General features: G+C 41.2%; 1 protein-coding gene across 5 annotated transcripts in view; it reads right to left on the reverse strand.

Moving 5' to 3' along the window:
• The window catches only part of CAMKMT (calmodulin-lysine N-methyltransferase), a 379199-nt gene that overhangs the window by 4516 nt on the left and 347609 nt on the right, over nucleotides 1–27074 (reverse strand). For 2 of the 5 annotated variants that reach the window (XM_025868910.2, XM_025868912.2), the window contains 3 exons: nucleotides 17303–17377; nucleotides 11518–11581; nucleotides 1663–1794 (listed from right to left, as the gene is read on the reverse strand). In XM_025868910.2, the coding sequence (XP_025724695.2) occupies nucleotides 1663–1794; nucleotides 11518–11581; nucleotides 17303–17377 (271 nt within the window). The remainder of the gene's footprint in view (nucleotides 1–1662; nucleotides 1795–11517; nucleotides 11582–17302; nucleotides 17378–27074) is intronic. The other 3 variants (XM_025868911.2, XM_073897772.1, XM_073897773.1) reach the window with 3 other exon arrangements.

The following is a 27074-nucleotide window of genomic DNA, read 5'->3' on the forward strand; positions in this document are numbered from 1 at the left end:
TGTCTAGTGATTTATGGAACATGCTATGCTTAGCAGGGTAGTGTACTGCCTTGGAAATAAAAAGAGGAAGTTGCTGTCCCCCAGCCACTGACAATCTTAAGTTCTAGACAAAGGAGAGGTGGCCACTAAGGACTCCAATGTCCCCATACACCTCCAGTCTTGCAGGGAGGAGATGGAGGGTATCAGGCACAACGCTGAACATCACTGCTGGTGGAGAAACTCTTGCCTTTGCTCTCCTGATCTGTGATTGAGAAACTGAAAGCATTTGTTGTTCCAGGGGGAAGGTGAAAGGCATGGCATTGAAGCAGCCATCACCTGATCCCTGTAGCTCTAGCCTGACCCAGGACATTAGCCTGTTTTTGCCCCTTTGGGGAGAGGAGCCCACAGGCCGGTTGAGACCCTTCCCCTGCCAGGTAAAGCCCTCAGAGCCTTTCCTTTTATTCTGGGGAGGGGCTGCAAAAGGGAAAGCCTTACTCTAGAGTGGCAGGCAAGATTTGAGTAACACGCCATTCTCTTTTTATTTTCTGATCCTAAGCAAAGGGCAATCCCACCATCCAGAGGAGGTGATTTAACCCTTTCAGTTCACAAGGCATCTTTGCCCCCCCCCCCAGCACTGCCCCGGGGCGGGGGGCGGGGGGGGGGAAGGGGGAAGCTAAATGAAACCTTAGAGACCCCAGAAGAGTGAAACCATCTCCACAAAGTGAGGATCTTCTCTTGCCTGAAGATCAGATCCACTTTGCATATAATTTTTCAAATGTCAATATACTTCTATATTAGATCATAGTCCTGGGTAACAAAGAATGCTATTCCCATTTTCCCAGGAGAAAATTAAGGTCAGGCCTTTACTTTTCTGCATTCGCAACTTGTAAAATCATGACAAGTTCAAAGTCTTTTGCCCAGGTCAGACTAGCTCAGAGAAGGGAGATTTCTGTAAGGCACAAAATTACAGAAGTAATATATGTTATACTACTAAGTGTGATATGTTTTAGCAAAGGTGAGATTCCTAAAAAGTTTTCAGTGGAACACTTGCTTCTCAGTGTCCTATATTGCTCTATGCCTATAAATAATAAAAAGGCTGATAACATTGCTTTATGTAAGCAAGCTTAGAAATCACTCTCAGATAAGTGCTTTTGACCTAAATCTTGTAGCTCCTTGATCTGACATATAACCCCACAACTGTGAAATTCTGTATGAGATTTAACAGTCTCAAACTGCCAACTGACCCAGCCATAAAGCAAGCAGAGATAAAGATTTACAGTCCAACATGATACAATTAGACATTCACCTTCTATTTATTTCAGTGCAGCTGAGCATTTAACCTACTTAAAAGCCGAAGGTTTTTTCATTAAAATATAAATGCTTGTTTATCATTCATTCTATGCCACCTCCCCTGCATCCTACAAATTAGTCTATTATGAATGAAAAGATTAGTTTGTTTCAGAGAAAGGAGTAAACAGGAATGGTTTCTGTAAAATCCTGCTAGACATGCGAAGATAAAAGATGGCTTTACCACACAAAATAATCAGATACAAATAGCTGTTCAGAAGCAGCACACCTAAGGAGTACTTTAATCAAATATTTAGGTTACCTGCCAAAAAGACCATGATCTCTTCAAAATGCAATGCGGATTAAAGTGTTATCTAACACAAGCAGAAAACTAACCTTGGAGTGGAAGTTTGAAATGTGTTCATCATAATTTTCATGTCTTTGGATAGAGAAATCAGCTTTTTCAGCTAGATTGCAAAACTGGTTTAAAGTATTCCCTCGGCGTGGGGCAAATACCATTGCTTTCCCCTAGAATATTAAAAAGGAAATTCACACATTTTAAAACTGAAAGGCAACCAAACATAACAAACACTAGGTAAAGCATTTAATGTACTGCTCTCAGGTAGGAAACACAATTGTTCTTGAGATGTCCACACAGGATGGACATTCACAGTAAGAATAATTTCAAGGATAGATACACATCAAGTAAGACAAAATATGTATATTTCCTATTCAAATGTTGCTATGTTTTATCCTTTTCCAATCATGCATGTAACAAACAAAACATGGCTCGAAGTTGGTATTCTGTACAATGCACACCTCTCTTGGGTCCAATGGTTCAAACCATCAACTGCTTTTAGAGCAACTGGTCCACGGCAGTGCCACCCACCTGGAGACTCCTTAGCTGTTGCCAATGTGTCCCCAACACAGCTCCAGAGCATGTGGCAATGGATGCTTATAGATGTTAGTTTACTGTACCCTGGAAATTCAATACCAAGAAATCTTCCATATAGAGACAAGTAACAGCAATCTCTGTTAGAGAACTTTCATGTTTCAGCCCTGCCACCAGCCTTTTCTGTGACCATGCTGTCAGAGACAAGGCTCCAGGATCTTGGTTTCCAACTTCATTGAATCCTTCATAATAGTCATCATTAGAGCAAAGCAGCTCCTCACAGTACTCAAATGACTGCTTTTCAAAGAAAGTGGTATAATGAGGGTAAGCAGGCTTTTCTAAATAAACTGCACAACCTCATGAGATTGTTGTAGTGGGGAGAATGGATGGTCTTGAATAAGCTATACACTGGATTTCAGAAGACCACTGGACATGAAACTCCGCGATGTCCATTTGCTAACTCCTGGATGCACATGGACTTTCCCTCGCCCTCTGATATGTGCACAGAACAGCTGAACTTCAGAATCTTCTTTTCTTATTGTTTAAAAGATGACTGTATGCTTCTGTTAACCTCAAGGTTATACTTCACTTCTATGAAATGCCACTTCAGGTTTTGAGGGAATCATGAAAATATATCCCAGTTTCTTATGAAAGGTGGTTTCTCATATATTACTGCCAACTATTTATTGAGCATCCAGTGCATGTCAGGCTCTGGGATAGGAACTCTATTTGTCTCATTGACTCTTCCCACCACCCAACAATGTAGGTATGATCAGCTCCATTTTACAGGATGCTCTGAACGGTTGAATAGTTGACCAAGATGACACAACCGGCAAATGACTGGAAACATACCTGCCTCCGATGCTGATGCTCTTTCCACCTCATCTCATTGCGTCCTTATTAGTAATAGTGATGGTAATAATAATAATAATAGCTACCACTGTGCGAGGTGCTTCATGAACCTTCCCTTTCATCCCATCAACCATTTTCTCAACGACCTTGTGAAGCAGACATTACATTTTACAGATGATTAAACATGCAGCGAAGGCTTTGAAGAATATGAGGATATGTGGCAGAAAGGGTTCTGGGCTTAAAAAGTCTCCACCATTACACAGCTGTCACCTCAGGAAAATTAGAAAGAAAAAAAAAGCCATGGAACTGTTGAGCTAGAAGGGACCTTGGGGATGACATAATCCAATCTCCTCAGTCACCCCAGCTGACCCATCAAGGTTTCTCACTCATGAAATGGGAAGAACAAAGTCTGCCCCCCGCAACTCCATCAAGTCATGAGGATCAAATGAGGTGATGAATGTGAAAATAATTTGAAAAGCAAGGTTATGTAGATGTAAGACTAGAAACATCTCCACCACTTAACAGCGCTGGAAAGATTTTATCAGGTCTCTCTCCCTCTCCCTCTTCCCCTCATTTACCTGCAAGAAAATACACTGATACAGTGTCCTGGACATCACGTGTGTTTTCATACTGTGTTTACACAGACATGTACACACCACTCAGGCACATAATTATAGCAGCACCAATCATACCACTACACTTAAGGTTCTGTCAGCTTTTCCAATATTAATTGCTATTTTCAGGTGTTTTTCAAACTTAGCAGCAAAAATTCATTTTGATGTGAAACTATATATAATACATGGTCTCGGCAGGGGAGCAAAAGTCTTCGTTAAAAAAAAAAAGGAGGTAATACTAGTAGGTCATTTTAGTCATTTCTAAGAGCTGGTTGCCATTCTAGGTTTTTGAATAATGGAAGTTGTTTTATTTTAAAGTCACCTGCAAAAAATTCTTACAGTTACAATTGAAGAGTTGATTTTTAGTAGCTATTATCTAAGCTATGTATCATAATGTTTACAGGGCTATAGGGCTCTTGGCTGGGCTGGTGTTTACATTTATGAGTCCATGCTCCCCACACCCCTAACCCCTTGTTGGTAGGGTGAGCTGTAGGGGGACCCAGCTAAGCATATGGCAGCCCCCTCCACCCAGACATCTCTCCTTCTCTAGGTCTTCTTCTAGCTTACCTGTCCTTCCCTAACCACCCTCTAGAATAGCAGCTGCTTCCCCATTGCTCTCCACTCCCCTCCTCCCTTTACCTTTGTTCTGGGCGCTCATCGCCACTAACACACCTTATATCCTTGTTTGTGATCGCTGGTCTCCTCCAGCTGGAGTGTACGCTCCATGACAACAGGATCGTCTAATGTTTTATTCACTGCATTTTCTCAGTGCCTAGCATATAATTGACTCTCAATCAATACTTATTGAGAGAATAAACTAAATCCAGATGTTGCAATAATTTGAGAAATGCAAGTCTTTGGGAATTCAAAGGCCACATTCTATTGCTTATTCTTTAGCAAAGATTTTCTGCAAGAAGCTTTTACAGAGTCGGTAGCTCTGACGGGATTTCGGAGGGCAGCATTCTGTGCACAATACTGTACCCACAACAAGGAGAGAGAATGAGCAGTAGTTTTAATTTCTAATTACTCAGTTATGGGTTTTAAAATGCTTTCTTTTTCATTTCATTGAATACAGACACCTTTGAGATGTGAATCAATATTTAGGAGGGACAATAGTACATCGTCCATTCATTCAATAAACAGCCACTAAGTGCCAGCAGCTACCCCATAAGGAATGGCTTTAGAATTCCCCTTGTCCCCAGTGGAGCAGGACACTGGTACAATCAGAGAAATATGCCCTACAATCTAGGCTGCAAAAATCAAAACAAGAAAAAAATATATAGATTTCAGATTAGCCCATCACTTTAGAAAAATTATTTTCAATTTACCAAAGCCCAACTTTCTAGGCATTTGAAGTCATAGAATCATCTTAAACTCAGAATGAACACTCAATTGAACGTAAAATTTTGACTGATGGGCAGAAATTTGAGAGAATTCATTTATCCCTGGAGAGGAGAGAGGAGTAGTTCCACTAAACAGCAGTGATATTGTTTACATCATGAGCTCAGTTGTTGTTATTTTCCTAGACTAATCTATACTCATATATTAAAGGGTGTGTACTTCTGGAAAAAATAAGTATGCTTCAGATTTCTTTTAAAAGGAATATGCTATGCCAGTGAAATGCCTTTATTTCTGTTTCATTTCCAGGCAACCAACTATTAAATGCCAATTACATGTTTAAGCTTATGTTTATTCTTTCTTTACCTGGTTTCTGAGATGCCGCCTTTGCCTGCTTCCTCCCCTATGTCTCTCTCAACCCCCTTCCATGGCTTCTCCACCTGCCCCCTTGATTGTCAGTGGTCCCCAGGGCTCTGCCTACTTTTTCTCCCTGTTCTGTACAATTCTAGGCAATTGTACCAAAGTCCATGGCTTCAGCTCTCAATGATACATCAACACTCCCAAGTATATATCTACAGAACCCACCATAGTCCAGGGCCCACCCATGTTCTCAGGTGCCTCCTAGGTTTCTCCGAGGGGACGTTCTGCAAGTACTTTTAACTTATTCTGTCTACAGTGGAACTCAGTACCTTCGGACCCAAACCCCAGATTAGACACCCTGTCCCTGGGATGCCTCTGCTGACACTCCTGGCCTCCACGCTGTGGCTCCTCCCTGCCAGGCACTTCCGCCCTCCGCTTCCATGGCTCACCCACACCGCTGCTATCTCCTTAACACACCGTCAGGTAACTGCTCGCTCGTTTGTCTCTCATGCGGGACGGCGAGCTCCTTCAGGGCAGGATCACGTTGTATCTTACTCTATCCCCAGGTCCTAGCACAGCCTCTGCATCTGAGAAGCACCCAGTAAATGTCTGCTGAATGAACTCCTCAGTGAATATCTGCTCAGTCCCCTCCTCTCCACCCTTGGATCTCCTCTCTCCCAACTGAAAAATTCCATGGACAAGTTGGTCCACGGTGGTGCCCTGAGGAGCTCTGCTGCTTTCAAGCTCTCTCTTACACCACTGCAGCCTCTATGCTGGCCAGTGTGATCTTTCTAGAACCCACACCTGACTATACCACTGCTCAAACACTTTCAGTGGCTCTCTAGTACCCATATAATAAAGACCAGTCTCTTCATATAGTATCTTCAGCCTTTCATAAAATGGCACCCCAAACTAAGTCTTTCACCTCATCTCCTGCCCCTCCCAACCCTAACCCCCAAACCACACAGATTCTCACACTCCAGCTACAGCAAACTTCTCTTGTTGATCCCAAAACACAACATGCTTCTTCATACTCTGTACCTGTGAGCGCCGTTCCCTCCTTCCCTCTTCTAGTCCCCTTCCCTGAAGCTTAGAATGCCCTTCTTACTTTTCAACACCAAAGTCAAATGCCACTGCATGTAGAGAAACATTCCTCAGGCAGTCAGTCACTCTTTCTGGTATGCCCATCACATTGCGTTGTAATTTCTGGTAGCTCAGGCACTAATCTGCCCTACTAAATGGAGATTCTCCTAGTGGTCATGATCCATATTTATACCCGCACCTCACATTCCCAGTACAGTGCCAGGTAGTGAGTAGTTGCTCAACAAATGCTTGTGGCATCAAGACAGAGTCCAAACCCTTGAGTATCTCCCATTCTATTGAAGGTATAAATTAGAAAGATTGTCAAAACAAATATGACCACCACACTATGACCCAGGGATGGGCTGTTATAAGCCGTTTTGCACTGTCCACTGTGATTCCACGTGTGTGTGTGTGTGTGTTACATTTCCACAATCAGATTATAAATTCTTTGGGGGCAGAGACTCAGTACTACGCATGCTGAACAAGCACCTAGGTAGATTTCAGGAAAGAACTTCTAGAGCTAGGCCCTGCTCTGAGGGTCTTAAAACCATCTGGGGACTCTCTATTCCTACAAACGCGAGAGGCAGGTATGGCTGAATACAGATTCTCACCAAGAACAAGGGAGGGTTTGTTGGGCCTGTGGCCCAGCAAGCAGACAGGAACAGAGGGTCCCTCCAGCACCATCTCAGTTCACTGCCCTGAGCCCACACTCACAAGGCATTTCCTTGACATAAGCAAAAACAGAGGTTTGTACAGATGTGTGCAGAGATGTTGGATTAAAAAAAGAAGAAGAAGGAAATCTCCCTGCTCTTCTAAAACCAGAGCCCATGATTTACATTTATAGCCCTCCTTGCATACAGGTGGGGCTCCAGGAATGTGGCAGTTAGTTCCGGCCAGTTTCTAAAGGTTAAATGAATTCCGAGGTGATATTTTTGAATGCTTGACAATTGGTTCGCAGCAACCAGCTGGAGAGCTGTCAACACTGCATCTCCATCCATCTTTTTGTGGTTCTGAGTAAATACACACTGTGTGGCTGGCTTGGTGTCCTTTCCTGTACCAAAAGCCATTTCAGAGGAATATTAGTGGATACCATTTGTTGGTTGTCATTTCCAGGCTAAAGTTCAACTTGCAGGTTGCCGTGGCTGTATTTTAAATCATTCTGGCCCTCTGATATCAGACACTGCTGATGTTCTTTAAAGAACACAACAGCAGGGGGTCACCTGTCAATCATCAGTAACACAGAACCACTCACGGGAGGGAAAAAGTTTGGGGGGACCAAGGCTGGGTGGGGAAACGTTGCTTCTTGGAATAAGTAAATTTTGCTGACTTCATTCCTTGTTAGTATCTATTCTTTTCTTTTTGCCTTTTGAGTTTGCTAGAGAGTTCCCTCTAGTAGTCTGGCAGGAGTCAAGTGTTGCACAGTTACTCTCAACCAACAAGTCGAGGAAAGTTTCCATTTGGGGCTGGCGGAAAACACTTCCTGCTGAAATTTGGGGCTTCCTGTAGTGACTTTGATCTAAGCCATCTGGCTAAGGATCTAAGCCAAGCCAGGAGCCCACCTTGGTGACTAGGCTCTATCTGGGGTCTGTCGCCCTCACTCATGACCCCATGACAAAAACGGAAAAGCAGGAAAACTCCTCCTCCCCATCTACCTTTCTTGCAACTGGGTTGTATGACACCAGACCACTGATTTGCCTTAGCTAGACATCAAGGAACCACACACCCCAAAATGGCAGATTTGGTTTCTTCCCCCCCACCTGAAACCTCTTATTCTTGCCCTCTAGCAGTAATCTCTCTCCACTCGCTCTGTCCGCAGTAAAAAGTGTCATCTCCATCCAGGTAGACAGTCTTCCTGGGACCAATGAGGGAGCTGATGCAGGCATGCAGAACATGGGTGCGGGCGACACGCAGCATGCCCCGGTGTGTGCAGAAGTCACCAAAGTTTGTGTCCAGAGAAGGGTGAATTCCCTTCCTCCCAGCAGCATTTCTGCAAGGAAGATGCCCCGTGTATTCTGTACTCACCACGGTCAAAAAGTCTCTCTGGGTCTTCTTCAAGGTGACAAGAGCTAACATAGATTCAGAGCCAGTCATGTGCTAAAGCTTTCCAATGCATTGGCTTGTTGCCCCCCATTTTACAAATGGGGAGAGGAGGCTTCATGGGACGAACCCAGTAAGTGGCAGAGCCCAGATCTGAACCTTAAGCTTTCAGACTCCAGGGTCCAAGCATACCTTCCCTCCATAAGGAAGACTTAGTAGAAAACAGGGTGAGAGAGGTAGTTCCAAAGCCTACTAGTGCTAATTTGGGACTGGAATTCGGCCCTCCTGTCAGCCAGGCCAAGGTCCCTTTGGACCAGTGTCTCATGTGGATTAACCCTGACAGGCTAATGCATCAGTAAAGAAGAAGCAGTTTTCATTCTGGAACACATCTTGTGTGCCAGGCACTATGCTAGGCATATACGTCAGTAACTATTTTACATCAGCCCCGGGGGTGGGGGGGGACTTATCCTCCCTCACCCCGACGCAATGAAACTCAGGCTCAGAGAGCCTTGATAGAGAGCAGACTTGGGTTTTGTATGCAGCTATCTCTGACTCTTTTCACCCTCCACACTACCTGCAGACACTGCGGCCCTCCTGTGAACCTGAAGCATTTGGCTCAAGTGCAGTTTTTCCGGAGTACCCTGAGAATGTGCTGTATTGCCCATTGAACTCACTGAGCCTTGAATTACCAAGAACTCAGGAGCCACCAATGTAGCCCCTCAAGTTGTTTCTTTGTGGGCCTCCTGTGGCACCTACAGCACCAGGGCCACAGACCATGGAGGAGTTGTCTTGGGCTCAAGAGAAAGTTAAAAGCAGCTCTAAATGTAATGGGGTAAACCTTTAATGTTACCTTAGTCTTGGACTGTGATTTCCACAATGCATACACCAGCAGAGGGAGAGCCTCTGGAAGCAGAATAGCCAGTCCTGAGAGCTTAGAAGAGGAAGGGTTCGGTTTTTGCTCTGGTTACCCCCAGCTCTGGGAACACTTCTGGCCCACTGGCACGGGAGATGCAGCTGCTGGTGGTCACTGCCAAGTCTACGTGACCCTTCTATGGCCCACCTGGTGAAGGCCCTGGGAGCGCAAGTGCCCTGCCTCCCCAGAGCTCCTGATGGGGATGAGATTCCTGAGCAGTCATTTCAGGATATCCATGTGCCACTCACAGCTTGGAGTTCTTCTCTTACGGTGGGTCTCTGACACCTTCAGCTACATTACCCGGCAGCCTTGTGCATCAGCCCCAAGTGAGGGCCCCTATTCCCACTTCAAATACTGCAGTTCGGCCAGGCCCCTCTGACTTGGCCTCCCTGCTCCTCACATAGAATGAGCAAGTACCACCTACCCCAGGGCCCTGCCTCATCCTTCTCCAGGCTAAGGGTGAGTATCAGCTGTCGCTAGGAGGGCGGCCTTGTGGAGCCATACTTCAGGCAAGGTTCAGGGCTTAATAAAGGATACAGGAGAGCTGCTAGAGATTCCAGTCCAATCTGCATTTAGGACTGTTCACAGCCTGGACAGTTCTCTATTATAAATCATTCGAATGATTTAGACTAGATCCTAGGCAAACCATGCAAATCTCTGCAAAATGGAGTATTTGCCACAAATAGGCTTTGGAGGGTGTTGGTGAAGTACTGTTTGTACTTGTTTGTGCAGCGTGAGATCCAGGAGTCCTTGAAAGCATTGTATTTATGTATGATACATTTTTCACAGAGGCCTTTACATCCAAGAATCTCCGTGCCCTCTCTGAAAATCCTGACCTTGCAAAGGCTCACAAGAATCACCCAAGGCTAACAGAGGGGGAATGAAGAGTCCCTCAATTCCTTCTTCTACCCTCAACTTGGGCTGCTCACTCAACCATGACTGCAGCCATCAATAGCTTGGAGCATGCCCCTTCCTTGCCTCAAGACCTGCTACCCACCTCACACGGGGAATTGAGAAGGCCAATTTAATTTAATTGATTACCACTTACCAAGCTATGGTTACTCCTCTGAGAGGCCTATTTAAAGTTTCTGAGCTATACAGAGATAACAAAATAAAAAGCAACAGTGTAAGGCAAAGGACGATTATCAAATTGCTCTGGGAACCTTCAATGTGGAAAAGATATAAAAGATAGATTGAAAGGTATTAGTCTGTAAGTCTCATTGAGGTCAGAAGACTAGAGCAAACCTTCTGAAAAAGACTTCCGAAACAAAACTTCAGAAAATACTTTACACACACACACAGACACACTGTAGTCCTTTCTCAGATAAATATGAGTTCCTGTCTTAGACTGCATTAACATTGTTAACCTATTTTAAATTCCTATGGCACAGCAAGAGTCTTACATACTTATAAGATTTTTTTTTTTAAATGCATGAGCTTTAAACTCGTTTTCTTACTTTAAATAGATGTGTATTAACTCTCCAGTTAGGCTGCAGGACCTCCTAGCTTAGTGTAACAGCCCAACAAAATAAGAGTGGCTACAAACTCTGTAATTTACTCACAGGCATAAATGGATATATAAATGTAAAAATGTGCACAATATTTTATGCCATGCTTGGCTTCATTGTAACCTAATGTTTATAATATGTAAATAATGGCTTCCTTTTAAAGCAAAGAACTTTTAATATACAGATTCATCTGAAGTCCTTTTTCTTTGATATAAACAGAAAGAAAAAGAAAAAAAATATATTCTTTTGCAATAAATAAATACCCAATGACAAAGGTTACCATTGAAGGGATTTAAAATGACAGAAGTCAACAGAAAACTTTCCATATCATACTTCTACTTTAATGTGAAGATATTGTTATCAAAGGAAAAGACTCAAGAAATTCTTTGATAAAAATAATCTCACACTATCTTTGAAGCGGTTTCATTTATTTTACTACCCACTGTGTTCCTTATCGGAAGGCCAAGGGTAAGAAGTTTCCTAGTTATGATTAGGAAAGAATCTGATAGATCAGAAGACCCAATTGAAGTTGGACATAATAAGTATTAAAGTATTACATGACATTAATCCTGCCATTCCATTACTCTCTCCATCTTTGTGCACAGACTAATTATTCTGAAGCCAGTGTTCAGGAGAAAATAGAAACATACTTACTCTGGGCTGGAGTAATCTCTTTATTGCATCAACAAGGCTGGCTCTGTACTGGTCCAGAAACAGGCTGACATTGAGAAGAGAGCAGAATCCAGATTAAACTGGGTTTCCAAGTCTAATGATATTAATGGAGGTAAGTACAAGGCTAATTACACATGTTTACTCAACACCAAAAGGGGAGAAATTGTTTCCTTCCATTCAAGTGTCTCACTGGAAGAAAAAAAGATTGTGGTCACTGTTGTCCAACCAAAGCCAAGTCATCAACATGCAATTGGCCAGGATTCACACATGACTGGGCCACGTATTAATGTTAAAGGGACAATATCTAAGCTGCTATCTGGGGGACTCATCTGGTTGAGATGAAATACTTCCCGTCATTACAGCCCAGTTTCTGTAGACCTGGGCCATGAGCCCACTGAGGGTATTGTGAGGTCACCCTCCAGAAACAAACATCAGCCCTATGATGCCCAAACCACGGAACAGATCTCAGGTGGTGATGGTTTTTAGTGACCAGGAGCAGCACTGAGGTCAGACTCAACCAGTGACCCAGGAGTAAATAGTTCCAAGAACAAAGACCAGATTTGGGCTAGGTATCACAGAGACCATGGCAACTCTGGGTTTTTCTCCCTTGACCTTTATGTTGATTTTTTTCCAGTTCGCTGTGATTTTTCATTATTCTTCTCTGGTCTTCTGAGATTTTCTGTTATTGCTCTGTCACCCCTCTGGTTGGGTCCATCTGAGCCTGTCCTCACCAGGCCTCATCTTGGAAGCTTGGGGCAGATTTCCCTTATCTGGGACTCGTGGGCCAGAGCACTGAGCAGCCTTGTGCATCAGCCATCCCATGACGGGCTAGGTGGAGCCCCCCTGCTCCCATTTCTAATGCTGCAGTTTGCTGTGGGCCCCTCTGACTTGGTCTCCCTGCTCTTCACATAGCACGAATAAGTACCCCTTATTCTAGGGCCCTGCCTCATCCTCCTCTGAGCTAAGGGGGACTATGAGCTGTCAGTAGGAGGGCTGCTGTGTGGAGTCACACTGCAGGCAGGGTGTAACAGCTCTCTGACTCTGACCTTTCTGCTATGTGACCTCTCTGCTATGTGTGGCCTTCACACAAGGCCTCAGTTTCCCGGTCAAGAAAGGCCCACTTACGTGGCTGTGGTGGGCATCAAATCAATAATATATACTAGCTGACAAGTATTTGTGGAACACCTACTACATGCTATTGGCTGTTTTAGGCATTGGAGACAAGCTAGGAAAAAAAGAAAGTTCCCATCTCAAAGAGCTTCTGGTCTCTATTCATTTACGCACTGCAAGTTCTAGCACAGTACTTCATCCTTCCAAATCAAATTTCCCAAAAGTAATTCTTATAGTTCTCTAATAAGTCTTTATTCCAAGCAAGCTGACCTTTCTACTTAGCTCTGATGCAGAATTTATAATGCTTTGTAGGATATGTTGTATGAGCAACTGCAATGTGCTTTAGTGGGAGTGATACATAATCTCCTGAAAATTCACTCCTTAAATAAGTCCTAATGGGCTCAGAGAATAACAGTAGCTTAAGTGGATCTATTTTAAAAAAGGCTGAGTGCGTCACTGATTGGAATGGAGATACCATTTCAACTCTCCCTTCCATTACTGATCAAAATACATCGATGACAGTCAGTCTAGTTTGGCTATTAAAACATACACACACAGCACTCTATATAATGCCCTTGTGGCATCAACTTTTGCTTTGTTCCATGGATCTGAATCACAGATTTCATGACAAAGGAAGGTGCTGGGCCATTCTCACCACCTCCCTTAGAATCAGTCAGTGTTATGCAGAGCACAGAGCATCTACCACTCCACTCATTGGGAAATTAATTAGTGTAGGCAACAAAAAGGCATTTCTCGGCCAGTATCCACAGGAAGGAGGCCTCTATGTCCTCTTGAAGGTGAAATGTGCTAAGTTAAATTCACTGTTTTAGATTTAACTTTCAGCAGAAGAATGGCCTCTATCAGTATTTACCAGCTAATTGCTGTGGAGCTGGGACCGATGGAGGTCTGGTCTCCCTTGGGGCTACCACTTAGGGTGCCAGATCTTTGGCAGTTGCTTATCTTCTTTGGGACTGAGTTTTAGGTATGGGGTGAAAGGGCTGGCTGCCTTTGTGTTAAAGAGTTTTTCAGGTGTAAAGGTTGTGACCTAGAACTATCCATGATCACAGCATCTAGAAGAAAATGAAGAAATTCTGGAGACTGTTTTGAGGAAAAAAAAAATTCTTCCAGAAGAATACCTTAAAAACCAAACTTTACAGAATAATAGAAAATAGAAACAATCCACGGTACATAGTGCAAAAATGCTAAGAGAGCCAGTGAAGTGGTGTAACCTTCCCCCATTTCTCTGCAAAGTCTCAGACTGCACGCGCCGACATTCTATAGCTCAATGTGTCAGGCTACGGGTGGCATTTCAGACTTGCTTTCCAAGCCTTTAGAGAATCCAAATGTACAGAATCATGTTTATTTTTGCAGAGCTACAATAAACTGGAAAGCCATCAAACACTCACTGAAAGCATTCCTTGGATAAAAAAAAAAAATCTTACTTCCAGACTTTTAGATTATTGTGATTGAACAGGAGTCTGGAAAGGTAGGCTGAAAATTAACAATCACTTGCTATTCTAAACTCAGCAAGGACCAGGCTGGACTGCATTCCAGCAGAAAGGAACTCTTATATGAAATTTGATGTTAAATAAGTCAACCAAGGAACTTAATAGGCAGGGTTTTTTTTCTACACCTGTGGTTAAATATTCTAATATTTTGATGTTTGTCAACAGCATCCTTTCACAGGTGTGGCTGTACCTCGATTTTTTCCTTCTGTTTATTTCAAAGTTGACATTTTACAAGTTATTTAGGAACTGTTGAACCATGAAACTATATTTCATTGTCAAAAATGCTGAATGGTGAAATAATGAGTAGCTTTCAGAGCTTTCCTCTTTATTTTATAATCTGGTGGAGTTCCTAAATGTAGATGTGAACTAAGGAGCCTGTCTCTTCTGGGAAATAAGTTATTTCCCCCATAGCCCATGGGCTTATGAATGTTTGAATGTAAATACATGAATATGTGAATGATTTAAAAACATAAACATATCACCTGCGCTCGTTGTAATCATGTGCATTTTACTTGAACCACAATGTGGGTTTGGAATAGATTTGTGAATAGGGCTTGTTTTCATGTAAATGGGATCAAGCAGGACCACTGGTTAGCTATTCAGGGAATCAGACAATGCCACCCTTGCTGGAAATGCTTCAATAAGGAATTTAATCCATGTACCTAATATTTGAAGTCCAACTCTTGCTTCATATTCCTATGGCCTAATCCAGATCTCATTGACTGACAATAACCAAAGGGTGATGTGAGAGAGTGTGATCTATTTATGTGCGGCACCTATTTCTGCCACTGAGTATTTCAGGTTTCATCTTGGAGGTAGTGTCTAAAGAGAGGTGTTTTTTTTTTTTCTCCTCTGTGACACTGTAAAAAAAAAAAATGCGGCATGGTCTGCCTGCCTGTCCCTAGAAGCAGCACCCACATAATAACTGACAGAGAAACACCAAACCGACAGGAAATAAAGAGCTCCCAGAGCGTGAGCTTCACTGCTATGTGCACAACATGCATATTATAAATATCACTGTGCTTTCTAAGTTTCTAAGCAGCTTACCCATCCCTGTGAATATGAAGAGAGACCATTACCAAAGCATTTCTTTTGGAAATAATATCAGCATTGCAGTGAGAGTAGCTTAATGTTTCACATTTACAAATGGGAAATTATAAACAGGCTGACATTCTGGCACTTACAACACCAGGGGGAAAAAAAAACCAACTTAACACCTCACACATAGAAAAGCCATTTATAAAATAAAACTTGGCGTACTTAGTTCATTTGAATCTGTAAATTCTCACATAGCTACCAGGTGTGTGTGTGTGTGTGTGTGTGTGTACATCTAACATTGTACTATGTTATGTATTTGTAATGAAAGCCTTCATTGAATATGCATTATGTATATCAGTTGTACGTGACCCTGTTGTTCGCTAGGGAAAAAGGACTATTTCTCAAACATGTTGTGTGGCTATTTTTAACCTGAGAACATTAATCAGAAAAGAGCTTAAATCTTACTTCCTCTGCTTGTCTCTCTGGTACAAATAGGATGACATGGTGTGAGTGTCCATAACACAAGGTCTGACAAAGCCAGGCTGTTCTGATATTTATGTGAAGGATACATTTAACTCTAAATCTCCTGGCCAGACCTGACTTTCTCCACATATCTGGAGCCCACGCGTGCAACCCTCGTCTAAACCTCCAAGAATATGCTGCCCTCCTTCCCTCTTTCTGCTGCTCTCTGATCTGACTTTCAGGCTTAATCTGATCTAATCCTGCTAGCATTATCTTCATCTGTGCAATGAAACCTGGAGGATCCTTTCTCATATTTGGTGAGGAGAGGCATTTACTAAATTACTTGCTCAAATCATATGGTGAGGTTTTAGCTCCTTATTTTTGATTAGATGAGGGATGTAACATTAGGCACAATATAAATGATTAGTCCAAAATCTGTTTCTCCCTTTTTGGAACAAGGTTTTTCTGAAATCCAGTACAAAGACACTAAAAGGGCCATGGAAAGCTAGAAAATCTCAGCTAGAAATAGAACAGAATACTTATTTTCCATTGAGAAGTATTTTTCAGAAGAAAAAAAGAAAGCGAATCTGATTCCAATGACTTACATAGAAGAGTTAACTCTTGAAAGTCTTATTTAAAATAATAATAAAAATGACTGCCTGAAAATTTCATTTAACTCCCCTCTAGGGAAAGTCTTCTCCAGGTTCTGGATCTTATAATTGGGTTGATCAATACCATAGAACTTCTTCAGAATCCAAACTTGTGTTTTTAAATCTCAAGTGTCATAAAAACATAATGAAACTACAAATAAGATCTTACTCTTAACAGGGAAAATACTTTTGAACTGTCAATGTTTCCATATGCTTAAATAGTTATTATTCAACATGCATGAAGAAAATACCTAAGATTATTTGAAATAATTATTAAGGTTTGATACATATTTATCCTGTAACTTAGGATCAGACTTCATTAACAATAAGTAGACTAAGCCAAATGAGAAGACAAAATATCTAATGTAAATTATTTTTAAAAAGCAGGCACCTGACAGAGATTTTTGTTATTTGCATAACAATAAAATGTAATGTTATAATTCCTGTTTTGTGTATAATTAAATATCTTAATTGAAGACATTGAAAATTTAGATAGCAAACATACATTTTAAGAAAAGACATTCCCCCAAAGATATTGCACAAATACATTTATTTGTTTTGGAGCATATACGTGTGTGTACACACATATACACATATTCCCTTATATCAATAGTCAGATCTCTCCTAAGAAGTAAGCTAATTGAGCTGTTTGTGTTGATAAACTCCTTTTTCTCCAGACTATTCCTCTCCGAGCCATAATTATTTGCAATTTGCCTAAGTCGTCCATTTACTGATACGTCAAGCATGAAACAGAGGCAATTCCAGAAAATGGAAATGCTTCTCAAAATCAATCTTTGGGAAATAATGTGGTAGAAGTTACTGTGTGATAGAAGACTACCTTATAACTGTCACATGGAGATGAATATTAATTTGTTGAGGTTAAGGTGGCTTTGTGCTTCATTTGTTGACTTTGCTTAGCCGTCAGCAAAGCAGCACAGCCCAATTACTCCAGCAAAGCTATTTTTCCTAACAGGAGTTTTATGATTTTTATGTACTTACCAGTCAGCACACATAACAATGTCAAAATGTCCTTCCAGTTGAGAGACATCTGTCTCATTATCCCATCGTAAAACGCTTGAGGAGAAAAAGATTTTTAAAAATTATACTTAGGTGGTTTTTTTAACTTTTGATTTTGAGCTATTAACATTATTTTTTGTGGCACTTGAAATTATTTAAAAAGTATATACAAATTATTTCAAAAGGTATTAATAAAAAAACTAGGGATGGAAGTGTCTGCTCTATATTTTATTTAGTCTTCAAATCCAGAAGAGGGAGAATTCTCTATTTAGACAATAGTTAAGCCTGTGCTAGTTTTTATAGTTTGTAGATGAACCAGGGAAAAATATCTTATTTTTACCATAGTCATTACAATGAGTCTAGACTCTTAACATCAATGAGGTACACATTGAGATCAAAGTATTCCCCATCTGACTGGAATACAAATTTATAAAAGTAAATGATGTGAAATCTAGTGTGTATCTATCTTGCCTGGCATGTCAATTGCATTTCTTATTGACGAAATGAGCGATTTGGCAAGATCGAAAAAAAAAAGGCAACTTTCATTTGGTAGTTCTCAGGTTTTAGGCACATTTTAAAATTCACCCATCCTGACATTTAGTTTCCCAAAAGAGGATCAGGTTTTAAACCTCACATTAACAATAATTAATAATACATATTTAAAAATTCTAGTTGTGCTTATGAAGCCAATGAAAGATTTTGTTATTTTAATTAATAATTGTGATGAATAGCATTTTACCATATTAAAGTATTTTAATGATTCCTCTCTCCACATCAAAACTAATTTGCCATGCTATTTTTCTTTTTTTTAATAATTTTTATTGTTATGTTAATAACCATACATTACATCATTAGTTTTTGATGTAGTATTCCATGATTCATTGTTTGTGCATAACACCCAGTGCTCCACGCAGAATGTGCCCTCTCCAATACCCATCACCAGGCCAACCCATCCCCCCAGCCCCCTCCCCTCAACAAACTGAACCCTCAGTTTGTTCCTCAGAGTCCATTGTCTCTAATGGTTCATCTCCCCCTCCGACTTACTCCCCTTCATTCTTCCCCTCCTGCTATCTTCCTCTTCTTTTTTTTTTCTTAACATATATTGCATTATTTGTTTCAGAAGTACAGATCCATGATTCATCAGTCTTGTACAATTCACAGTGCTCACCATAGCACATACCCTCCCTAATGTCTATCACCCAGCCACCCCATCCCTCCCACCCCCCACCACTCCAGCAACCCTCAGTTGGTTTCCTGAGATTAAGAATTCCTCATATCAGTGAGGTCATATGATACATCTCTTTCTCTGATTGACTTATTTCACTCAGCATAACACCCTCCAGTTCCATCCACGTCGTTGCAAATGGCAAGATCTCATTCCTTTTGATGGGTGCATAATATTCCATTGTGTATATATACCACTTCTTCTTTATCCATTCATCTGTCGATGGACATCTTGGCTCTTTCCACAGTTTGGCTATTGTGGACATTGCTGCTATAAACATTGGGGTGCACGTACCCCTTCCGATCCCTACATTTGTATCTTTGTGGTAAATACCCAGTAGTGCAATTGCTGGATCGTATGGTAGCTCTATTTTCAACTTTTTGAGGAACCTCCATACTGTTTTCCAGGGTGGTTGCACCAGCTTGCATTCCCACCAACAGTGTAGGAGGGTTCCCCTTTCTCCACATCCCCACCAACATCTGTCATTTCCTAACTTGTTAATTTTAGCCATTCTGATGGGTGTGAGGTGGTATCTCATTAAGGTTTTGATTTGGATTTCCCTGATGCCGAGCGATGTTGAGCACTTTTTCATGTGTCTGTTGGCATTTGGATGTCTTCTTTGGAAAAATGTCTGTTCAGGTCTTCTGCCCATTTCTTGATTGGATTATTTGTTCTTTAGGTGTTGAGTTTGATAAGTTCTTTATAGATTTTGGATACTAGCCCTTTATCTGATATGTCATTTGCAAATATTTTCTCCCATTCTGTTGGTTGTATTTTGGTTTTGTGGACTGTTTCTTTTGCTGTACAAAAGGTTTTTATCTTGATGAAATCCCAATAGTTCATTTTTGCCCTTGCTTCCCTTCCTTTGGCGATGTTTCTAGGAAGAAGTTGCTGTGGCTGAGGTCGAAGAGGTTACTACCTATGTTCTCCTTTAGGATTTTGATGGACTCCTGTCTCACGTTTAGGTCTTTCAACCATTTGGAGTCTATTTTTGTGTGTGGTGTAAGGAAATGGTCCAGTTTCATTCTTCTGCAGGTGGCTGTCCAATTTTCCCAACACCATTTGTTGAAGAGACTGTCTTTTTTCCATTGGACATTCTTTCCTGCTTTGTCAAAGATGAGTTGACCATAGAGTTGAGGGTCCATTTCTGGGATCTCTATTCTATTCCATTGATCTATGTGTCTGTTTTTGTGCCAGTACCATACTGTCTTGATGATGACAGCTTTGTAGTAGAGCTGGAAGTCCGGAATTGTGATGCCGCCAGCTTTGCTTTGCCTTTTCAATATTCCTCTGGCTATTCGGGGTCTCTTCTGGTTCCATACAAATTTTAGGATTATTTGTTCCATTTCTTTGAAAAAGGTGGATGGTATTTTGATGGGGATTGCATTGAATGTGTAGATTGCTCTAGGTAGCACTGACATCTTCACAATGTTTGTTCTTCCAATCCATGAGCATGGAACATTTTTCCATTTCTTTGTGTCTTCTTCAATTTCTTTCATGAGTATTTTATAGTTTTCTGAGTACAGATTCTTTGCCTCTTTGGTTAAATTTATTCCTAGGTATCTTATGGTTTTGGGTGCAATTGTAAATGGGATCGACTCCTTGATTTGTCTCTCTTCTGTCTTGTTGTTGGTGTATAGCCACTGATTTCTGTGCATTGATTTTATATCCTGCTACTTGACTGAATTCCTGTATGAGTTCTAGCAGTTTTGGGGTGGAGTCTTTTGGGTTTTTCACATACAGTATCATACCATCTGCAAAGAGTGAGAGTTTGACTTCCTCTTTGCCGATTTGGATGCCTTTGATTTCTTTTTGTTGTCTGATTGCTGTGGCTAGGACTTCTAATACTATGTTGAATAGCAGTGGTAAGAGTGGACATCCCTGCCACGTTCCTGACCTTAGGGGAAAAGCTCTCAGCTTTTCCCCATTGAGAATGATATTTGCTGTAGGTTTTTCATAGATGGCTTTTATGATACTGAGGTATGTACCCTCTATCCCTATACTCTGAAGAGTTTTGATCAAGAAAGGATGCTGTACTTTGTCAAATGCTTTTTCTGCATCTATCGAGAGGATCATATGATTCTTGTTCTTTCTTTTGTTAATGTATTGTATCACGTTGATTGATTTGCAGATGTTGAACCAACCTTGCAGCCCAGGGATAAATCCCACTTGGTCGTGGTGAATAATCCTTTTAATGTACTTTTGGATCCTATTGGCTAGTATTTTGGTGAGAATTTTTGCATCCATGTTCATCAAGGATATTGGTCTGTAATTCTCCTTTTTGATGGGGTCTTTGTCTGGTTTTGGGATCAAGGTAATGGTGGCCTCATAAAATGAGTTTGGAAGTTTTCCTTCCATTTCTATTTTTTGGAACAGTTTCAGGAGAATAGGTATTAATTCTTCTTTAAATGTCTGATAGAATTCCCCTGGGAAGCCATCTGGCCCTGGGCTTTTGTTTGTTGGGAGATTTTTGATGACTGCTTCAATTTCCTTAGTGGCTATAGGTCTGTTCAGGTTTTCTATTTCTTCCTGGTTCAATTTTGGCAGTTGATACATCTCTAGGAATGCACCCATTTCTTCCAGGTTATCTAATTTGCTGGCATAGAGTTGCTTATAATATGTTCTTATAATTGTTTGTATTTCTTTGGTGTTGGTTGTGATCTCTCCTCTTTCATTCATGATTTTGTTGATTTGGGTCATTTCTCTTTTCTTTTTGATAAGTCTGGCCAGCGGTTTATCAATCTTGTTAATTCTTTCAAAGAACCAGCTCCTAGTTTTGTTGATCTGTTCTACTGTTCTTTTGGTTTCTATTTCATTGATTTCTGCTCTGATCTTTATTATTTCTCTTCTCCTGCTAGGTTTAGGCTTTATTTGCTGTTCTTTCTCTAGCTCCTTTAGGTGTAGGGTTAGGTTGTGTATTTGAGACCTTTCTTGTTTCTTGAGAAAGGCTTGTATTGTTATACACTTTCCTCTCAGGACTGTCTTTGCTCTATCCCAAAGATTTTGAACAGTTGTGTTTTCATTTTCATTGGTTTCCATGAATTTTTTTAATTCTTCTTTAATTTCCTGGTTGACCCATTCATTCTTTAGTAGGATGCTCTTTAGCCTCCATGTATTTGAGTTCTTTCCGACTTTCCTCTTGTGATTGAGTTCTAGTTTCAAAGCATTGTGGTCTGAAAATATGCAGGGAATAATCCCAATCTTTTGGTACCGGTTGAGGCCTGATTTGTGACCTAGGATGGGATCAATTCTGGAGAATGTTCCATGGGCACTAGAGAAGAATGTATATTCCATTGCTTTGGGATGGAATGTTCTGAATATGTCTGTAAAGTCCATTTGGTCCAGTGTTTCATTTAAAGTCTTTATTTCCTTGTTGATCTTTTGCTTAGATGATCTGTCCATTTCAGTTAGGGGGGTGTTAAAGTCCCCCACTATTATTGTATTGTTGTCAATGTGTTTCTTTGCTTTTATTATTAATTGCCTTATATAATTGGCTGCTCCCACATTAGGGGCATAGATATTTACAATTGTTAGATCTTCTTGTTGGATAGACCCTCTAAGTAGGATATAGTGTCCTTCTTCATCTCTTATTACAGTCTTTGTTTTAAAATCTAATTTGTCTGATATAAGGATTGCCACCCCAGCTTTCTTTTGGTGTCCATTAGCATGGTAAATGGTTTTCCACCCCTCACTTTCAATGTGGGGGTGTCTTTGGGCCTAAAATGAGTCTCTTGCAGACAGCATATCAATGGGTCTTGTTTTTTAATACAATCTGATAGCCTGTGTTTTTTGATTGGGGCATTTAGCCCATTTACATTCAGGGTAACTATTGAAAGGTATGAATTTAGTGCCATTGTATTGCCTGTAAGGTGACTGTTACTGTATATTGTCTGTGTTCCTTTCTGATCTATGCTGCTTTTAGGCTCTCTCTTTGCTTAGAGGACCCCTTTCAATATTTCTTGGAGGGCTGGTTTTGTGTTTGCAAATTCCTTTAGTTTTTGTTTGTCCTGGAAGCTTTTTATCTCTCCTTCTATTTTCAATGATAGCCTAGCTGGATATTAGTATTCTTGGCTGCATATTTTTCTCGTTTAGTGCTCTGAAGATATCATGCCAGTCCTTTCTGGCCTGCCAGGTCTCTGTGGATAGGTCTGTTGCCAATCTAATGTTTCTACCATTGTAGGTTACATATGTCTTCTCCTGAGCTGCTTTCAGGATTTTCTCTTTGTCTCTGAGACTCGTAAGTTTTACTATTAGATGTTGGGGTGTTGACCTATTTTTATTGATTTTGAGAGGGGTTCTCTGTGCCTCCTGGATTTTGATGCCTGTTTCCTTCCCCACATTAGGGAAGTTCTCTGCTATAATTTGCTCCAATATACCTTCTGCCCCTCTCTCTCTTTCTTCTTCTTCTGGGATCCCAATTATTCTAATGTTGTTTCGTCTTATCGTATCGCTTATCTCTCGAATTCTGCCCTCGTGATCCTGTAGTTGTTTATCTCTCTTTTTCTCAGCCTCTTTATTTTCCATCATTTGGTCTTCTATATCGCTGATTCTCTCTTCTGCCTCATTTATCCTCGCAGTTAGTGCCCCCATTTTTTATTGCATCTCATTAATAGCCTTTTTGATTTCGACTTGGTTAGATTTTAGTTCTTTTATTTCTCCAGAAAGGGTTTCTCTAATAACTTCCACACTTTTTTCAAGCCCAGCTCGTATCTTTAAAGTCATGATTCTGAACTCTAGGTCCGACATCGTACTAATGTCAGTATTGAGTAGGTCCCTGGCAGACGGTACTACCTCTTGTTCTTTTTGCCGAGGTGATTTTTTTTGTCTTGTCATTTTGTCCAGAGGAGAACAGATGAAGGAGAGAACAGAATGCTAATAGGTTAACAACGTCTCTAGCAAATATACTCTATACAAATCAGAAAAGACCTGAAACCAGGGGACAAGAAAGGGAAAGAAAGAAGAGAAAAAAAAAGAAAAAGAAAAAGATAAAAACAGACAAAAACAGAACAAAACAAAACAAAAAACAGAATATGATCAAATATGATCAGGCTAGTGCATAGATCAGTGCCACACACTAGCTTTTGGGCATATTTTGGTCTGTTAGAAGAAAGTGCCTGCTAAAATTTTAAAGGAAGAAAGACTTATATATGTACAAAATAAGGGTTGATATAATGAAGGGATTGAAGATGACTGTAAAGATGAAAATTATAAAAGATTTTATAAAAGGAATTGATAAGAAGTTGTTTTTAAAAAGAAAGAAGATTTAAAAAGAAAAAGAAAAAAGAAAAAAAAAAGAAAAAAAAAGGAAGAGAATGTGATCAGGCAGGAGAATAGAACAAAGCCATACACTAGTGATTTAGGGTATATTTTGATCTGTTAGAAGAAATTGTATCTCAAAATTTTAAAGAGAGAACAACTTATATATATATGGCAAAAATAAGGGTAACTACTATGAAGGGATAAAAATATGACTCTAAAAATGAAAAATAAAAAAATGTTTTTTTTTAAAAGGGATTGATAAGATGTTTGAAAAAGGGAAAAAGAAAAATTCAAGAAAAACAGTTAAAAAAATTAACTTTGAAAAACTAATGAATTATGGTAAAAAAGCCATGAATTCTATGTGCAGGATTCCCCTAGCGCTGGAGTTCTCCTGCTCTCCTTGATCGGTAAACTTGGTCTTGGCTTGCTGGCTGTTCGCGCTGATCTTCTGGGGGAGGGGCCTGTTGCCGTGGTTCCCAAATGTCTTTGCTGGAGGCGGAATTGTCCCGCCCTTGTGTGTCCGGGCTAAGCAGGCTGCTCCGGTTTGCTCTCAGGAGCTTTTGTTCCCTGCAAGCTCTCGGTACAGCTTTGGAGGACCAGGGTGAAAATGATGGCCTCCCAATCTCCGCCCGGAGGAGCTGAGAACTCGGGGCCCCGCTCCTCAGTGCGTCCCCAGAGAAAAGCAGTCACTCCCGTCTCCCCGGTCTCCGGCCGCACTGCGTGTTCACCTGGTCTGTGATCCAGCGTTTCTATGTCTGGCACCCGACCCCGTGTGGAGTCTCCAAACCCAGCAGATCCCTGCAGTGCGCTCCTGCGCCGCTTCTACCAGGGGAGGAAGGGGAGTCTCCCTGGCTTTGCCGGTTGTTGAGTCCCTGCTGGAGGAGCAGTAGCCCAACTGGGCCGCGGATCACAGTTTATGGCAACCCCGAGCTGAGAGCCCGCGCCTCGGCTCCGTCTCTGCAGCCAGCGTCCCCGCTCCGATACCTGGGAGCTCTGCCGCACTGAGGCACCCCCAGTGTTTCTGTGACCCCGAGGGTCCTGAGACCACACTGTCCCGCGAGGGTTCCACCCCCCGCTTAGCCACTGGAGCAACGTCCCTCCGCGGAGCCGACTTCTAAAAGTTCCAATTTTGTGCTCCGCGGCTCTATCACTTGCCGGAAGCGGCTGATGTAGGCCCCCTCCCCTGTCGTCTATCCTCCTGAATATCGCCTCGGATTCACTTCTCTGCACGTCCTACCTTCCAGAAAGTGGTCGCTTTTCTGTTCAGAGTGTTGTTACTATTCTTATCTTCGATCTCCCGTTGAGTTCGTAGGTGTTCAGAATGGTTTGCTCCCTATTCAGCTGAATTCCTGAGACCAGACGAAATCCAGGTCTCCTACTCCTCCACCATCTTGCTCCACCCCCTGCCATGCTATTTTTCAAAGTAAAATTGTGCTCCTATTTTCTATTTTGATTATTATTTAAAACCAAACTAAGTGAGCATATCCTACCCTGTCCAGTTACATTTGCTTATCTTGGTGGGTTCTTTATTTCTTCTACATCTTCCCAGAGTGAAAAGCCATATGTTTGAATACAAAAATAAGTCTTAATTTGATAAGTCCAAAAGTTCTTCCCATGTACACTAATAAACATTAGTGCTAGTGAATTTCTTAAGGTAGAAAAAATTGAACACATCACCATGAAAATATCTATGCAGACTGAGCATCAGTTGCCCATTCACTCATTCAACTCATCGTTACTGAGCACCTACTATGTGGCAGGCCCTGTGCTGGGCCACAGGTGGTGCCTTCTTGATGGCAGCCAAGCAGGACATGCGGACACATAAATCCATAATTCCGATGCTGTGTCCTATGTGTTGGGTAAGCATATAGACTTAGAGCTCCAGGGAGGGCTTTCCAGAAGAACCTGTCATTCTATGACACTTAAACAAGCTTTATGAATTAACTCTACTCCTGTATTTGCTTAGGCCTACTGGAGAGTCAAGGAATGGAGAAAACCAGGAAAGCCCCAAGAGATTAATGCTTACTTTGTTTTTACATTAATTCCTCAGAAACTCCACACACCTGGAGAGAATGGGACCAATAACAACTTTTATGGAAATGCTGAGGCCTCCTGTGCAACTGGGACTCGGGCTTGGTGGGAAACCAGGCCTGTTCATCCCTCACCAGAGACCTAAGTGTCTTAGAAAGTTTCTACATGAACAATCTGGTTTAAAATATAGATCTATACTTGACTTTTTCAAATCATAAAAGTAATGTACCCATCACACAAATTTTGGGAAAAAGAGAAAAGTATTAAAATTACTGATAATCTTACCATTCCATAAATCATTATTTAGAAAATGTTTCTAATACATAAGTAATTACTAAAGCTCATTAACAGAAAGCGCAGGAAATCCTGTGGTGGGTATTGGATACTGGATTCCTGAGGAGTTTCAGCCTCTTGGTTCAACAAAGACAAATGGAGAGATGGGGTTTAGGCAGCAACTGGCTATGGATTATCACAGCAGATGTAACAAGAGTAATTCTAAAAGAAACTGAAATGCACTGCTTGGCCATGTGGACCACAACACATTCCCAAAAAGCATTTTTTCCTAGTTCTTATGAGGCTTATGGCTATGGTGTCCCCATAACCATAAGCATATGACAAAGAGTGGTATATAGAACAGAGTTCAGCTTTGGTGTGACAGAGCCTCCCAAAAAATTTTGGTTCCTTCCTTGACTGGCTGTGTGAACTTGGAGTTTGCTTTCCCATCTGTAAAATGGAGATAACAATGACCACCTTCTTGAACACTCACAGAGCACCATTCACACTGTATTCTGGATTTGTGGTGTTCATGTAGTATACAATGAGAAGAGTGCCCCCTGGAGCTGTGCAATCAGGAGGGCTTCTATCTTACAAGGCAATTGGTGATGGTGACTTCTATATTCAAGGAACTGGTCCTTCCAACGTTTCTCTTCCAATGACCTTGCCCTCCACCCTTCTCATATAAATCACATGACAATCATCTAGAGCAGTATTTTAGTTGTGGAGAAGGACCAGACTTTTTGTTGTTTATATCCAATCTGTTGCAGATTGGCAGTTTCATAAAATACAGTAAAAATTAATAGGCAAATGAGATTTTAAAAGCCAAGACATTCTAAACACAAGTCCACTGATCATATGCTTGGATATCACAGTAGTGTTCCTAAATATTTACTTTCAATTTCTGAACTTACCTCATTGCAGATCAGTAACATGCAGTTCATGGACTGGCTCCAGTGTATGGCC

Source organism: Callorhinus ursinus, unplaced genomic scaffold (genome assembly GCF_003265705.2).
Source record: "Callorhinus ursinus isolate GAN/ISIS: 27379988/994484 unplaced genomic scaffold, GSC_fseal_2.0 scaffold10, whole genome shotgun sequence".
Taxonomy (NCBI): Eukaryota; Metazoa; Chordata; class Mammalia; order Carnivora; family Otariidae; genus Callorhinus; species Callorhinus ursinus.